We start from the raw sequence: 17889 nt of genomic DNA, 5'->3' as shown, positions 1-17889 counted from the left end.
TTGTCTGTTGCGCGCTGTCCCATAAAGCAAAAAAGCTTTTTTTTAAAATTTTTTTTTATTAATTTAGTACTCTCTGACCACAAAGCCACGCCCACGCGCGCTATACCTTCCCACCAGCCAGTCAAACAATCCTGTTGACTTTTGACCTTTTTATGTCGCATTGCTTTTGATGAATATAGTAGGTGTTATTTATTTATTTTTTTAAAAAAAGATGTCGTTATTAGTTTTCTTACTAATAAAGGTTGAACATTTTTAAAACACAAGTTCAGAAGTTTTGTTTTGATTACTCGGTCTTGAGGGAATTTTGTTGGTTGTTGAAAAAGAAAAACCTAATTGAACAATTCATTATTTCCAAAAAGAAAATGAATTAGTTTAGTTATTCGTTTTTAAAAAAAGAAAAGAAAAAAAAAGACAAAGCATGCATTGCGAATCTTATTAATAATTAACTTCTGTGACGTTTCCAAAAAAAATTAGGCCGGTCAGGAATCTTTCCCCCAATAATGTAAATAATAATATCCTAAACAATTTAATCCACAACTTTACCAAATCTCATTACTATTTTTTGAGGCAAAAAAGGAGATAAATGATTACCAAAAAATAATAAAATAGTAACTTTATCAATACTTCATTGCTATTGGCCCATCAACACTTGAACTTTTCCCAAACGTAATGTAATCTAATTTTTAAGACCAAAAATATTCTTTTTTTCTTTCTAAAGAAAAACTAGAAAATTCATAAATGTAAAAATAATCCTATGAAAAAAAATTTAAAATTATTAATACTATATAGCTTAAAATTTTAAATTACATTAAAAAAACAGATTAAAATAAAAAAATATAAATAAAATTAAAAAAACTAATCAAATTTTACTTATGTAAAGTATAACTAATCAAATTTAACTTCTGTAAAGTATTTTACCATTTTTCTTTCTTTAATTAATATCCTATAAAAAGAATTTCAAAAAAGAAAAAGAAAAACTATTTCCTCTAAAACGCTGTAGCGGGAAAGACACGCTCTGAGTCAGACCGTGAACAGACTTGTGGAATTATTAACCTCAAAAAGCAAATAAAAAAGTTAAAAATTTAAAATAATAATAAAGTGACCTCTCTCTGCCCGACGTAGTACTCTTTTCTCTGCCTTCGCCACAAAGCAAAACAACAAAAATCAATAATAACTCACTCTTTCTCTCTCTAAACCAAAACTCATCACAGAGGCCACACCAAAGAACCTCCATTGATTGATCAAAAGGATTAAACTTTTTCTTCTGTTTTCCTTTCAGCAAAGCCATGAAGATAAAGAACAAAGGTAAAGTTCACCCATCTCCTTCTTCCTCGTCTTCTTCTTCAAAAGACAGAGAAGTTGTTCTCTCTGTGCTGAAGCTTCTGCCGGCGGCCATTCTCGCTGTAGCCTCCGTTCTCTCTCTAGAAGACCGCGAGGTTCTAGCCTACTTGATCACCAGGTCTCTCAAAACCCCTTCTTCTTCTTCATCATCATCATCATCATCTTCATCTTCTTCGGATTCGAAGAAGAAATCGTCTAAGAAAGCTCAGAACGGCAGTAGCAATGGAGGCGCCGGTTCGACCGGTCATAAGCCTCCGGTGTTTGACTGCGACTGCTTTGACTGTTACACCAGTTATTGGGTGCGGTGGGACTCATCTCCTAACCGTGAGCTCATCCACCAAGTCATAGAGGCCTTTGAAGACCACTTGACTAACGGCGAGAAATCCTCCAACAAGAAGATCAACGGCAGGGGAAAGAGGAGGGACAAGTTGGGCCGTAACCGCGAGGCCCAAAAGGTAGCGCTACTTGCTACAGATGGCCCGGCCCGGCCCGATTCGCCTCTTCCGGAGACTTCTTCTACCACCACTACTGATACCTCTGCTGCTTCTGTAGAAACGGCGCCGTGCGCTGAAAACGCCGTCGTTTTGGTTACTCAGGTGGAGGAGAAGAGTCCGGACGGGTTCGAGGGAAATGAGAAGAAGGAAAACGACGTTGTTGAGATTGATGAGGAGGAAGAGCTTTCCGAGGCGGCGGATGATGATGTGGCGGTGGTGCTCCGGACAATGGCGGCGAGCGAACACAAGGGTTTGGCCAGAAAGGTATTGCCGGACGTGTTGGGGTTATTGAATTCCCGTTTATGGAGCCTTTGGAGTCCGAATGCTTAACAATTTTTTTAATAATTTAGAAAAAAAAGATATTATTCCTTTAATTTTTCGAGCTCGGAAAAGGGGAAAAAAAAGGTGTAGGGTGTTATAATTTTGGTGGTAGTTATTGTCCTGATGGAATATAGGTGTGGTACCTTTTTGAAAGCAAGAATGCCTCTTTAATGCTTCGCTTTTTTTTTTTTTTTTTTTGCCCTTTTAGCTAATTGGAAAATGGAAAGTGGTTGCCGGCGAGGAGTCATTTTCTCGGCGGTGAAGGTTGTTTGGATACATTTTTCCCGGAAAATGTGTATATGTTTCTGTTGATATTTGTTTATTTGAAATATTGTTTGCTTAGGAACTAAGTTTTGTGAATTATTTTTTTGAGGGTGAAGATAGTTTCTGTCTTCGGAAATGGGTCCAACCAGATTGAAAATAGCTCTGGTTATTGGTGGAATATTAAATATGATTAGTGCAAGTACAATAATGGGGGATAATGCATTTTTATTGTTATAATATATATATATGTATATATATATATATTTTTTTTAATCTTTTTCTCTCTTTATTTATTCGGTGCTCTTCCCTTTTGAATGTCAATCGATGCGGTTTCAATGCTTTTGTTTTTTTATTCCTTTTAGCTGGAAATGGAATCGTTTGAACTTTGAAGTGTAATAATCGTGGGTATTTCTTTTGGGATTTATATCTTCCCAAGGCGCACTAATTTGGTTTAGGCGTCCCTTAATGGCACTCATGGGATGTTTGTTTCAATTCGTGATTCTGAATTATAGTTTTAAGTTCTTTACCTATTTTTTTCTCACAAAAAATTTAATGTTAAAAATTAAAATCATAAATTATGATTTTAAATTCATAAACCTTCTCATTAGTAGCTTGTTTAGTTTATATAGTTATTTAAAAAAAATGAGAATTCATTTTTGAGAATGGATAAATGTGAATTTTTATCTTTTATTATTGATAAATATTCTTTTATTAGGATAATTATTTAATTAAAAGATTATAAATTAAGAATAAATAGTAAAAATTTTAATTTATGTATTTTTAAAAATTATTTGTTAAAATTATTTTTATTTTAATTTTAAGTTTAAATTTTGTGAGAGAATGCAATCATGAAAATTTATTTGATTTAATTTTTTTATGAAAGAGCAAAATCAGAATTCCGGTAAGTTAATTCGTTTCGCTGATTCGAATTTAGAATTCGAGTTTCGAATTTAGAATTCGAGTTTTGTTACAGTAAAAAGTTTTTATAAATAATCACATTTAATTTTTTTGTTACAGTAAAAAATTTTCACATATAATCACATCTCAACTTAAATTCTAAACTCGAATGAACGAAACGAACGAGAGCCTTGATGAATTAATCGGCTCTTAAAGATTTCTTTGGTAAAAGAGTCCAAACTAAGGTGGGTTTAGACTATGGGTTTAAATCATGTGAGCTTTAACAGTCACATCAAGATGTTTAAATAATGTGAGCTTTAATTGTCACATCAAGAGGTTCAAATCTGTTTTTAGTTTTTGTAAACAAATGATCTGTTCGACCTCAAATTGTTAGGTTTACCCGTTGAAAAAAAAAGGGTAGATCGGATTGAACCATTTTGTTTAAGGATATTGAATTGGACTATTACTATAAAAGAGATAATTACAGATTTTACTTATTTAAGTACTTAATTTGTTAAAAATACTCCTTTTTAAAAACTCTATCTCTTAATTAGTTTTAATTTAAAAAATAGAAATATTTGAACTAATATTAAGATGTTGAAATAAAATAATACTTTATTTTAAGAGGTATTTTTAAAAATTACCCTTTACAAAATGATCCGGTTCGGTCTAAACCATCCTTTCATCCTTATAATTCGGTCGCATTTTGGCCCTTTGTACAAGAATAGGGTATTCTGTAATTTGTTTTGATGTTTTGAAGGATTTTGGGGTAAGGCAACAAAAAGTGTATATATATCATTTTGGTACGATATATTTTTTAACCATAGTTATATCACACAATAAAAAACATGTAACTTCAATAAAATTTGATAAAATTATGTCGTTTCAAAAGTGTATTGGTTTGGTCGGCATTCAATATAGATTTCTTTAGGGTGGTAGTTTGTTACTATGATTGCTTATCTTGATAGGCAATTGATACCGGCGATTTTAGAAAGCCCCTTATTGTTGCAATTATACAATGATGAAGAGGGCCCTTTTTCGAATATATTCTATGTTGTTTGAGCCTGGTAGTACTTTGTGGTGGTCCGGTTAAGTGGACCCTAACTTCACTGTTTACCTATAGTATGGTGGATAGTTTTCCCATAGTATAATTACGTTCAAGGACAATAATTCCATTTCAGGGTTTTTTTTTTTTTTTTTTTTTTCCTTACAGTTCCACTTCACCTTTGGGCCATTCTAAAAACGACGTCGTGCTTTGCATCTTAGTACTTTATTATTTGAACCGGTGAAGTTAATTTTGCAAAAAAAAAATAAACCCGTTCTTTTCATAGGTTTAGATCGCAATGCAACCTTTTTATTACAGTGTTCATTAAATTAATATCAAATTATTACTTTTAATGACTCGTCAAAATGGTGATGTCAAATGCAATAAACAGTGAGAATTGAGTGATTAGGGCCTACTAAAAATAACTCACCGGGGCAAACTAGTGGCAAGTGAGTAAAAATTCAAGGCATTTTCCCCATATATTTCCACCACCTTAATTAGTTGATCTTGGACATTCTCGTAGAAGGAAAGAAAAAAAAAATATTTTTCAATCAACTTTGAGATACAATCATCACATATGACAATGCTATAAAAAATTCTAAACATATCTGAATGTAATTCCGCTCTTTTATTTTTTTGGCGTGCGACTACTTTATTTTATTTTTTCTTTATACGTGTGAAGATGTATATCCAATCATATAAATAATAGCCCTCTAGAACAAAGAGTATTACTACTTATTCAATTCTTAAAATAGTGATTATTTTAAAAAATAACGATAATTAACCAAGGTATTGTTCTTCAAAAAGAAAAAGTTGCTTCTTGCATTATCGATCGTAAGATTAGGTAAATTATGAAAAAATGTCACAGTTTTCAAATGATGAAGGCTAATTAGTATTCTTGTTTCGGGCATTTAGGGACATTTCCAAGAAGAAGGGCTACATATGTCCCTCCCTTATCCTTATAAAATGGAAGCATTTATGGGTCGCTTTCAAAAAATTAAATTTCTACAGACAGTATTGTCTGTTACCAATTGTTTGCTTTGTCACAGACAAGCTTAGCCATCAGCTTCAGCTGTGCAGTCATGAATGGGTTCACCACAACACAACAACAAACCAGCTCTTTCCCACAGAAGAGATGACAGGACAATTATCAGTTTATCACATTAGTGGTCTACAAGAATCTAATGATGTTTGTATATCTTTTCTCCAGGTCCTCAGGGTGCCGGTCTATAAATCTGTCGTAACTTTTATAACTTTAACGTTTAAAGTTTATAAGTATTCATTGCTTTTTTAAAATCCATAGGTTTATAATTCTAACGTTTGAAGTTTGTAATTTCAACATAAACCACACTGGGAATTCTTCTTTCGGTACCATAAAAGTTCTTTCTTTTTTTTTCCCCCACTTAATGTATTTTTTATTTATGCCACTAGCTACTAGATGTGCATGTGGTCTGTTATCCAAAATAAATCAAACATTGTTGCAAATTATATAGAGGATGTAACAATAATTCAAGCTAATATCATATGATTCGTGATTACTTAATTGGAAGTATATAGGCGCTTGTTTTTGCGTGCAGGCAAAAACAAGTAGTAGGACGTGATGCAATATCATTCTAATAATATTCTCCATACATGAAAAATCGAACTTATATGCACTAGTTCTCAACTTTGAACAACTCATGAATTTTCATTTTCAACTTGTGAAGTGATCAAAAAGTCATTGGTGGGGTAAACAAGGCAACTTTAATTTAACAATAGGAGAGAGAGAGAGAGAGAGAGAGAGAGAGAGAGAGAGAGAGAGAGAGAGAGACTTACGGTGATAAGAAAATAATAGCTTATGATTAGCATGAATGACGCTGGTTGTTCAACCAACATGATCCAGGCCCGAGTAATTCCTCAAGTAATTCAAATTCTATATTGCCAACCGAATCTTCCTTTGATTTCTTGCGACTTTTTGACATCACATGATGCCAGTAAATCTTTACAGGGCACATGTGGTCCGTACATTCTATAATTCCGATAGTACTTTGTGTTTGTTACCGTGGTCTTTTCTCATTCTGATACCTTCCCTATATATATACAAATAGTCTAAAAAATTCATGACTATATTATAACACTACCTTGTTTAGTTGGAAGAAAATAATAGAAAACCACATTTCAGCAAATACTAAAGTCTAGACAATTATTAGTCTAAAAAGAAAAAAGTCTACATGTTTATTAGAGCATGCAACGACAAGAATTAGATTGGATTAAAAAAAATGGGTTTATCTTTTACTTAACATATGAAAATTTATGTCCTCACAAGTTTATTATTATTATTATTATTATTATTTATGTGTGTTATTCATCAACTTAAGGAAGGGCAGGTTCTAAAATAACTGTAAATCACGTTTTTGCGAGTTAAGTGGGTAAATTTGTTAAATTTTTATCAAAATTAATGGATTCCTAGTGAAAGAAAGAAAATCTTATATACGTGGAAGCTAGTACATTAACGAGTCTGATTTCGGCAGTTGCATGAACAAGAAGGGCAAGAGCTAAGAGGTGTTCATGCCCTGATCAGACGATATATAAAGAAACACAACGCACGCGCGCATATATATATATAAGTATTCTTTTTTGTCTGAAGGAGGTCTATAATTTGACTTCGCAATGAAACACAGTAATTGAGTGGTCGTATCCTTACAACAGCCGTCGATCATAGCACAAGGTGGAGCCTCAGCCGCCTGATCAATATATAATCGTTGGAGTACTCTTAAAACAACTATTACTTGGGATACGGCCAGTACTACTGTTGAATCTGGTGCAATAGCCTTGACACAACCCTGGCAACAAACAAGGCCCATATCACCTCGTTGGGACCCAGGTTCGGAGCATTCAAAGCTCTTTGATTGGTCATCGTGCATGGTTTTTTCTTCTTCATATACCATGTTGTAAGAGATTAATTATGAGTAGTGTAATTATTAGAATGACCTGAATCTAATATTGAGACATTGAGGAGGATCTTCCGCAATAAAATTTGTAATAACATTTCAAGTAAGTGTTCTTGTTATGAGGTCTAATTCCTGGAAAAACGACAAGGAGAATTGATTACAACATGTCGTCTGCCGTTTTGGTTATTCAGCCACTTGCCAAAACGCAGTGTAGTATTAGAAGGACCACTCAGTGTGTGATGCGTGGCTCAGCAACAGTTGGTTGAGAGAGAACTCTAGTATATACAGCTGTTTCCTCGGCAGATGGGAGGATTCTAGAAAAGTTCATCTTCCTCTGCTAGGGTTTTTTCTAGAGAGAGAAACTGAGTAAAGTTGAGAGATCTGGGTACATTTGTGTACTGGGAAAAAATCTGGGTAATGAGAGTGATTTACTCACTGGGTATTTTTCCTAAGATCCACGGTTGTGGTTGAATCTCTGATGTATAGTTTCTGGTTCTTGGTTCTGGGTTGTTTCTTCTTGTAATCTCTGAGAGAGGTGAGGTTTGAGGGTGTAATCGATTCTCTGTTAGTGGAAGGGTTTCTCGCAAGTAAGCCCAACGGGGATGTAGGATTCGCTGAATCTGAACTTCGGTAAAATCTTTCTGTGTTCTTTCTTTAAAAGTATTCTTGTGTGTGAATGAATCTTCGAGTTGGTGTTAGGATCTTTCTAACAGTGGTATCAGAGCCTCGGTTTTGAGGCGTGAATCAAAAGTTTGGGCTCAAAGATCAAGATTCAAGATTCTGAAGAAGTCACCACAGATCCAAAGGAGCTATGGTCTTGATGAAGTTTGAACTTGAAAAGTTTGATGACTCGAGTGACTTCGGGCTCTGGAGAAAGAAAATGAGGGCAATCTTGGTCCAACAGAAGGTTGCTAAAGCACTCGGGGATATGAAAGATTTCTCTGGCTCTGATGCAGAGAAGGAGGAGATGCAAGAGATAGCCTTCTCAACTATCATCCTCTACCTGGCCGACAATGTCCTCATGCAGGTAAATGAAGAGAACACGACTGCCAAGGTATGGCTAAAACTTGAGCAACTATTCATGACCAAATCTTTAACTAACAAAATCTATCTAAAAGAAAGTCTATTCAGTTTTAGGATGGATACTTCAAAGTCTCTTGAAAAGAATTGAGATGATTTTAACCGAATAGTTATTGATTTGGCCAATATTGGAGAAAAAATAGAGGAAGAAAACCAGTCAATTTTACTATTAATCTCTCTTCCAGAAACATTTAAAGATGTTAAAAATGCTATTAAGTATGGAAGGGAGAATCTCACATTAAAAAATGTCATGTCAACCTTAAGGTCTAAAGAATTAAAACTTAAGTTTGAAATGTCCTCTAAGAAAGACAACCGTGAAGATGAAGGGCTCTTCTCCAGAAGTAGACCGTAAAGGAGAGATCAAACCAAGCCTGGATATAGACAGAACTCTAGATCAAAATCTAAAAATGGGCAAAGAAAATGTTTTTATTGTAATAAACCAGGCCACATCAAAAGATTTTGTAAAGATTGGAAAAGAAAACTGGCTGAAAAGAAAATAGGTGAAGGTGATGCTGCACTGGTTAGCCAAGAATATGGGTATGAAAGCTAAAAAATGTTGGCAGTTGGGATTAATCAAAATGAGAACGAATAGATATTGGACTCAGGGTGTACATACCATATATGTCCCATGAAAGAATGGTTCACTGAGTATGAAGGCTGTAATGGTGGCAGAATCCTGATGGGAAACAACCACTCTTGTTCAGTGGTTGGGATTGGTTCAGTGGTGGTGAAACTGTCAAATGGAACACAACATGTGCTCAAAGACGTTAGACATATTCCAGAGCTTCGGAGGAACCTGATTTCCCTTGGGGCGCTTGATGACTCTGGATATGTTTACAAAGCAGAAGGTGGAAGCCTAAAGGTCCTAAGAGGGTCCCTAGTTGTACTCAAAGGAAGGAAACAACATGGGTTGTATGTGCTTGAAGGGCATGCAGTGACAGGTTCAACAAGCGTTGTAATTAAAGAGAACTCAGAGGCTGACCTTTGGCATAAACGCCTATTGGGCATGTTAGTGAAAAGAGGCTAAAAGAACTCGGTAAACAAGGACTATTGGGCAAATGAAAAATAGAACAGCTTGACTTCTGCGAGCTGTGTGTCTTGGGAAAGCAGCACCGACTTAAATTTGCTGCTTCAACATTCAGAGCAAAGTCCTCATTGGACTATGTTCATGCTAACCTCTAGGGGCCAGAATCAACACCAACACAAGGCAATGCCAAGTACTTTCTTTCCATCGTTGATGATTATTCCAGGAAAGTGTGGGTTTTTTCTATTAAAAACCAAAGATGAATGTTTTACTAAATTTAAATATTGGAAAACTTTGGTAGAAAACCAAACTGGCAAGAAACTAAAAGCCCTTAGGACATATAATGGTATGGAATTTTGTCATGAAACCTTTACCGAGTTCTATAAAGATAATGGAATCCTGAGACATAGAACGGTTAGAAAGACTCCACAACAAAACAGGATAGCCGAAAGAATGAATAGAACTCTAATGGAATGTGTTAGGTGTATGCTCTTTGGATCAGGTTTAGGAAAGAAATTCTGGGGGGAAGTTGTAACCACAGCCTGCTATCTAATCAATAGGAGCCCCTGTAAGCCTATTGAACTTAAAACACTTGAAGAGTGTTGGACTGGAAAACCACCAAACCTAAACATTCTTAGGGTCTTTGGTTGTGCAGCCTATGCACGCCAAAGAGAAGGGAAGCTAGATCCCAGATCAATAAAATGCATATTTTTAGGCTACCCTGAGGGAGTCAAAAGGTATAGACTATGTGTTCAAGAAGGCCCCCACTTCAAAATAATTAACAGCCGAGATGTGATCTTTAATGAACATGACATGCCTTACTTGAAAAAGAAAAAGGATACTGCTGGCTCTCCTCCATTAAATGCAGGTACAACTTTAAGCCCAGACCTCCAATTTGAGGTGGAACAACAAAGAGACTCTAGACAACAAGTTGATGAAGTTGAAACTGAAGAGAACCACCACCCCACTAGAGAGCCACAAGCTGCCACGCAGGAAACCACCACTCAACACGCTCAGTAACCGCTAGAGAACATGTCATAATACATGCTGACTCGAGACAGGCATAGGAGAACAATTAGACCACCAAAAAGGTATGATGGTGGAAACCTAATTGCTTATGCACTGAATATGGCAGGGGAAATAGAGTCAACAGAACCCAAATCATATGAGGAAGCAGTCAACAGCAAACATGCCAACAAATGGTTGGCAACCATGAAGGAAGAGATGCACTCATTGATGAAAAATAACACATGGGCTCTCGTGGACAAGCCAAAGAAACAAAAGGCAGTGGATTGCAAATAGATTTTTAAAATTAAGGAAGGATCCACATCTCAAGAACCTAGGAGGTACAAGGCAAGGCTGGTTGCAAAGGGCTTCACTCAAGTTAAGGGGATTGACTACAATGAAGTATTCTCTCCAGTCGTGAAATATAAGACAATAAGAACAATCCTCTCAATAGTTGCCTACAGGGATATGCATCTAGAGCAAATGGACGTGAAGACTGTTTTTCTACATGGCGACCTCATGGAGACAATCTACATGAATCAACCACTGGGTTTTGAGGTAAAAGGTAGTGAACATAAAGTCTGTTTGTTGAAAAAATTGTTGTATGGGCTGAAACAATCCCCTAGACAATGGTATAAGCAATTTGATCAACACATGATTAAAGCAGGCTTTAGTAGAAGTCAATATGACTCCTGTTTATATTTTATGGAAACAAATACTGACAATACAGTCTATCTTCTACTTTATGTAGATGATATGCTGATTGCCAGTAAGAACTTAGCAAGAATTGAGGAAGCCAAGAAAATGCTAAGTGCTGAATTTGATACGAAGGATTTAGGTTATGCAAAGAGAATTTTAGGAATTGATATTAAAAGAAACCGAAAACAGAAACTTTTATATCTATCTCAGGAAAAGTATTTAAGAAAAGTTGTCCAAAAATTCTCTATGCATTAATCTAAACCTGTTAGAGTACCCTTGGCTGGCCATTTTAAACTTTCTGCAAAACAATCTCCAGAAACTGAAGAAGAAAAACTTAAACTGGCCAAGATTCCGTATTCTAGTGTTGTAGGGTTATTAATGTATGCCATGATTTGCACAGACCTGATTTAGCCTATGCAGTAAGTATTTTGTGCAAATACATGTCTAATCCTGGACAAGAACATTGGATAGCACTAAAATGGGTTTTGAAGTATGTTAATAGTACATTGAACTATGGTTTGGTTTATAAACAAAGTTCTAACCTCTTGAACTTGGAAGGCTTTGTAGATTCTGATTTTGCAGGGGATCTAGACAAAAGAAGGTCTACTTCAGCCTATGTAATGACGCTAGGAGGAAACTGCGTTAGCTGGAAGTCACAACTACAATCCGTAGTTGCCTTATCAAGCACCGAAGCAGAATACATAGCTAGAGCAGAAGGATTCAAAGAAGCTATTTGGCTTCAGGGTCTGTTAAATGAGGTGAAACTATTGAAAGGAGTTGATGTGATTCATTCTGATAGTCAATCAGTAATTCATCTCTACAAGAATCCAGTGTATCACGAAAAGACAAAGCACGTTGATGTACGGCACCACTTCATAAGGGAAAAGGTTGAAGAAGGGTCCATAGAACTTGAGAAGATCAGCACATATGAAAACCCGTCAGACATGGCTACTAAGGTTGTCACTGCAAGCAAGTTCCAGAAGTGCCTGGACTTGCTTAGCATTGGCAAGACTTGATCAAATCAAGTCAGGGCAATGAACTTGCGAGATGCTCAGGGATATTTTGATACTGTCATTCTTCCAGAAATTAAGGTGGAATGTTGTGAGGTCTAATTCCTGGAAAAATGACAAGGAGAATTGATTACAACATGTCGTCTGCCGTTTTGGTTATTCAGTCACTTGCCAAAACGCAGTGTAGTATTAGAAGGACCACTCAGCGTGTGACGCGTGGCTCAGCCACAGTCGGTTGAGAGAGAACTCTAGTATATACAGCTGTTTCCTCGGCAGATGGGAGGATTCTAGAAAAGTTCATCTTCCTCTGCTATGGTTTTTTCTAGAGAGAGAAACAAGAGAGAGAAACTGAGTAAAGTTGAGAGATCTGGGTACATTTGTGTACTGGGAAAAATCTAGGTAATGAGAGTGATTTACTCACTGGGTATTTTTCCTAAGATCCACGGTTGTGGTTGAATCTCTGATGTATAGTTTTTGGTTCTTGGTTCTGGGTTGTTTCTTCTTGTAATCTCTGAGAGAGGTGAGGTTTGAGGGTGTAATTGATTCTCTGTTAGTGGAAGGGTTTCTCACAAGTGAGCCCAACGGGGATGTAGGATTCGTTGAATCCGAACCTCGGTAAAATCTTTTTGTGTTTTTTCTTTAAAAGTATTCTTGTGTCTGAGTGAATCTTTGAGCTGGTGTTAGGATCTTTCTAACAGTTCTCACATAACCACGTACTAAAAAGAAATGATCCGTCCAAATAATGGTACTGTTGATATCGACACATTTGCGATCCGCTGATGAATTTCGAAAAGCGAGTTTCTGGATTATTGGTAGAGATGATCTGCACTACTATTGAGTATGGTGGTGTTTCATATATCAAGATAAAAGTGTATCGATTGAGGACCATACATATAATGTGAGGATGAAAAAGCACCACCCCAAATATGAACTCAATATTAATTCAGCCGACAATACTGAATGTGCAGGTGGTGATCTAGATTCTTTAAGGGTACTTATTTTGTGCAATAATAATAGTGTTGATGCCAGCAAAAATCTTCACATATATGCCCCCCACAAGACCCACTTGGGCCCTAAAGTGGCTAGGAGATCAAAGGTTCAGGCATTAAGACAAACAAACATGACCCCCAGCATATATAATATTTAAAAAAGAATCCTACCAACACACACACACATATATAGATATATGATGCAGTAGTACTAGTAGTGGACAACCTGTAAACGTATCACTGTGGGGTTAACGAGCAATTCTTCAAAAAAGTGAATTAACGACACAAAGGGTCTAACGGGGATGAACGTACTTCAGGTGTCTCCTTCAAAGCCCGAAAGCCTGTTAATGGCATCACCCACCCATACATATCACTTCCTATTTTAGATGTTAATGGCATCGATCACTGCATCAGTACGATACTAAAACCACCCATACATGTCCCTTCCTATTTTAGAGAGAGAGAGAGATCTATTCTATAGACTATAGGGGTCCTGAAAAATCAAACTGAAGTATAAGATCTATAAGGTATAATTATCACACATATAGATACAGGAAACAAAAGTCCATGGAGATTGTGTCATGATTTAGGACTATTCTATATAACTGTGGAAATTACAATCATTAAAGAATTATTTGATGTGAATAAAATGGAGAATAAATTATCAATTATCATACGTAGAAAGTCATTCTTCACATTGGAAACGTAAAACAAGTAGTATAATAGAATCTGTCACACACCACACACGAGCACTAAATAAATAAATAAATCCCAGGTCATGTAGAAGCATTAATTAATTCAGGTATGAAAATTAATTTCTGATCTTCAATATTATAAAGTAAGCCACTCGAAGAGCCTTATAAATTTACAAACATTAATCAGTAATTTAACTTTTCTGTTATTTGGATTACAAGAATAATATTAATGGAGATATTATTAGTAACACGACACATTTTATTAAGACATGTCAAAGAAAGATCGATTCTTTTTAAGGTTTTTGTTACTCTTTTTGACGTGTAAACTGTGCATGCACGGTGCCACTTTTGTGATATTTAAACAGTCTGACACGGCCATATAATAGACTAATTTGATCTTTTTAATTATATTACTGTATCATTATATGCTTCAACATCAGAATCTCCACCAGTGTTTATTATGGTCCGTTTCCCAGTTTTAATAGATATATGTGTCTCCTCTACCCACTTATAAATCTAATCAATTAACATGAAAAAGTGAGATATCAAACGCTATCTTGTTTGATGGAAAAGCAGTGCAGTTATGTATATATATTTTCTATTTTATATCTGTCCTTTATTATGAAAATCATTATCAACGTGAAAACTAATCTGAACTTTTCAAGAAGTAAGATTATTGAAATTATGGATAAGAAGCTTATCAGAAATCTTCTTTTTTTTTTTTTTTTGGTGAAAATTGTAGTTTATCATTATTCATTTACTCACCTTTTGAGATAATAACCTTATGAAAACAGGTCCTTATCAGGAGTTGACAAGGCTTAGTTATAGACTTACGCTATTTGTGATGCAAAAACAGGCCTCCAAAGTCAAAATAGATCACATGAAGTAATCTTAATAACCGTGTAATGAAATAATCGTTCTTATCATTCTTTTATTGATTACAAAGAATTTGAATCAATTTTTTTATTTTAAGGAAGATGTTTTTCAAATCAAAGAGATATAAACACTAATACACTCGAATGAGCTCACAATACAAGAAAACTTAACATCGATCAGTAAGAGATAAAATGTTAATGAAACATTCAAGGGAATGAAACGAAACATTTTATAACGTAAGATGTAATACCTTTGTTTTTTTGTTTGATATTAAGTACCTTGGTTTTTCTACAACATCACCAATAGATTTTTAACGTGAGATACTCTTTTTTTATTTTAATGAAAGCGATTTTAATATGATTTGACGATGCATAATTGTATAGTATAAGTTGAGTATTTTATCACGCAGATTCACTTTTACAGAAATTTCATAATTCATAAAACAGTTTCTTCTTATCAAATATAGTTCTGTCACGTTGTCAACTTGTCTCTAAGCCTACAACCCTTTTCTCAATATCCTCTTACTCGTAAAGATGCTCGTGGGACACATTAGGTGTGTAAAGCCAACAGTTGTTCGAAGATATATTTTGATGATAATGATTGCTACATAAATTAAATATGGAGGAAGGAAAATGAGTGGCTCATAATAATGAGAAAGAACTAGATCACCCCATGTGGAAACTTTACCATCACACAGCATTTAGAAGAAAAGAAAAAACAGGGGGGGAGGGGGTGGGGGGAGAGAGAGAGAACATGGAGGACTAAGGCCTCATTCATTTCAACGAGAGAGAGACAGAGAACATGGAGGCCACTAAGGCCTCGTTCATTTTAACGATTCGAGTTTTCAGTTTTAGGTTTCTACAGTAAAAAATTTTCAGAAAATATCACATCTAACTTTTTCTGCTACAGTGAAAAGCTCTCAGAAAATGTCACATCTCAGCTCGAATTGAAAACTCAAATCCGCGAAGTGAACGAGGCCTAAAGCTATACAAAATCTTGCTCTAGTTAAACGACAGAACATAATTAGAGCTTATGTTTAATGGATTATTCATTGCTAGAGTGGTAATTATGAATTAATTTGCATTAATGTAACTAGTACAATAATTTAGGGCCGGTAATTTTAGACACGACACGATGAAATGACACGAAAATGACACGAGATAATTAGGTTTGGACCGCACGATTATTAATTGAGTCGTTAACGGGCTGGCACGAATAACACGAAAATAAATGGGTTGGATTCGTGCCAGTCCGTTTAACATGCTTAACCCGTTTAGTTATATGGGTCGTTATCGGGCCGACACGGCCCGGCCCGTTTATTAAGCCTATATATATGTGTAAATTTTCTAGAAAGAAACTGTCTTCTATTATTTTTGGAATAGTAAAAAATAAGAATAAATAGGCTAAGGAAGAAACCTTATCTTCCTAAAAGAAACTATCATAATTAAAGATAAACTCTAAAGATAAACTCTAACCTAAGAAACCTTATCTCTAATGATAAACCATTTATCCTCTATTTTATTTAAATTCAAATACAAAGACCTTATCTAGCCAACAATATATATATATATATATATATATATTTTAGACAAAACCCTACTTCTGACTCAGTCTCTTGAAACTAATTTTGGTTTTTAGAGCGTAGTTGGGCATTTAACCTCAAGGCTCAAAGAAGACATTTTCCTATATTTATTTTATGTTTTATGCACTTAAACATTCAAATGTTTGGTTATGTTTTCAAACTTATTTAAATGTACTTGGCTATGTTTTCAAACTTCTTTGGATGTTTGGTAATTTGTATGTTTTGAAACATATATACTTGATAATCTAGTAGTATCATATATATATGTGTGTGTTTGATATTTGGATATTTTAATGTGTGTTGGCTATTATGCATGATTTTATATTAAGTAGTCAATTAATATAGTTTTGAATACAATATAAAATTCCACTATTTTTGCTAGTTGGGTCATAAACGTGTTTTTTTCGTGTCGGCCCATCACGGCACGTTTAGTAATCGTGTTCACGTGTCGTGTCGTGTTAACCATGTTATTAGCGTTTCGTGTTCGTGTTTGGGGTTCTGACACGTTTATTAATCGTGTCGTGTTCGTGTTCACTATAATCGTGTCGTGCCGTAATCGTGTCAGCCCGAACACGATACGCAAACACGAATTGTCAGCCCTGCAATAATTACACTAATAATTATTGATTAATGTTTTATAAGTTTTTCATCACAGCTGGTCTACTAAAAGCATAGTTCAAAAGCGTCCAATTGCTCTATAGAAGGGCAAGTTGACTGCAAATATTTAAGAAAATGATAGGTTTATTTATTACATGAGAGCCAAATACAAAGATATTTATCAAAAGAATATTAAATATTATCATGGTCTCCATTAGATAAGGTAGTTTGGATTATAAATAGGGTGGTTCTATTCACACTTTCCATTTTACTCTCTACACACTCCACATAATTTTTAAATAATTAAATTTTCTTTTTACGCCGAATTATTTTCATAGAATTATTAAGGATAATTTTATTTACACTTATTTTTTTCTCTTCACACCCACCTCTTTACTCTCCACACCATCTTCTAACTACACATTATACATAAACTAATTTATTACTTTAGTGTTATATCTTTATATTTTTATTTTGTTGAAACTTTAGGAGTGGAGAGTTTATTTATTTATTTTTAAGTTCAATAGGGAAAAAATGGAAAAAATAAATAAATGAAAAGGTAAATGAAAAAAATAAAAATGTCAATTGAGTTGCATTATATTCATTGAATATTGATCAAACCCGATAGCAGACAAAAATGCAGTAAGATACTATCTTATGAGGACAAGAAGGATTTGGAAAAAAAAAAAAAAAAAAAAAAAAAGTAGAAAAACCCCGTAGTCTGGCATTTTAAAAATTAAAAAGAAAAAGTGAAACAATTAGCTCAAAAAATTGATTAGCAACAAATATGAATACAAAATGAAAAACAAAAAGTAAAAAAATCTACATATAACAAATAGTAAAAGAAAATTAATCTACCTCCATGTAATTTTTTAGAATAGTCATTAAAAAGTAAAAATTATTTGCTATGTATTTTTTAAATAGAAATAGTTTATGATTTAAGAATATAATATGTAAGGTGTGTATAGAGAGGAAAAAAAAAAGGACTATTAATTTTTTTTTATAATATAACTTAATAATTAAGTCTATTGTCCTTTTTT

The 17889-nt window shown here is 34.5% G+C and overlaps 1 protein-coding gene across 2 annotated transcripts; it reads left to right on the top strand.

The window, feature by feature from the left end:
- The first annotated feature begins 1113 nt into the window (after window positions 1-1113).
- Window positions 1114-2628, top strand: LOC21400457 (suppressor protein SRP40). Of its 2 annotated transcripts, XM_024161865.1 has the most exons (2): window positions 1114-2099; window positions 2365-2628. In XM_024161865.1, the coding sequence occupies exons 1-2, from the start codon at window positions 1287-1289 to the stop codon at window positions 2416-2418; spliced, it is 867 nt and encodes a 288-aa protein (XP_024017633.1). In that variant the 5' UTR covers window positions 1114-1286; the 3' UTR covers window positions 2419-2628. The 2 variants fall into 2 exon arrangements, with proteins under 2 accessions (XP_024017633.1, XP_010090656.1); XM_010092354.2 differs by lacking the exon at window positions 2365-2628 and having other exon boundaries at window positions 1114-2329.
- Window positions 2629-17889: the final 15261 nt, after the last annotated feature.

The sequence above is a fragment of the Morus notabilis genome, unplaced genomic scaffold (genome assembly GCF_000414095.1).
Source record: "Morus notabilis unplaced genomic scaffold, ASM41409v2 Scaffold689, whole genome shotgun sequence".
In the NCBI taxonomy this organism is placed as follows: domain Eukaryota; kingdom Viridiplantae; phylum Streptophyta; class Magnoliopsida; order Rosales; family Moraceae; genus Morus; species Morus notabilis.
This window is presented reverse-complemented; position numbering and strand designations above follow the sequence as displayed.

Coding starts and splice junctions, on each gene's coding strand:
- LOC21400457 (XM_010092354.2), top strand. CDS start 1,287: ATGAAGATAAAGAACAAAGGTAAAGTTCACCCATCTCCTTCTTCCTCG.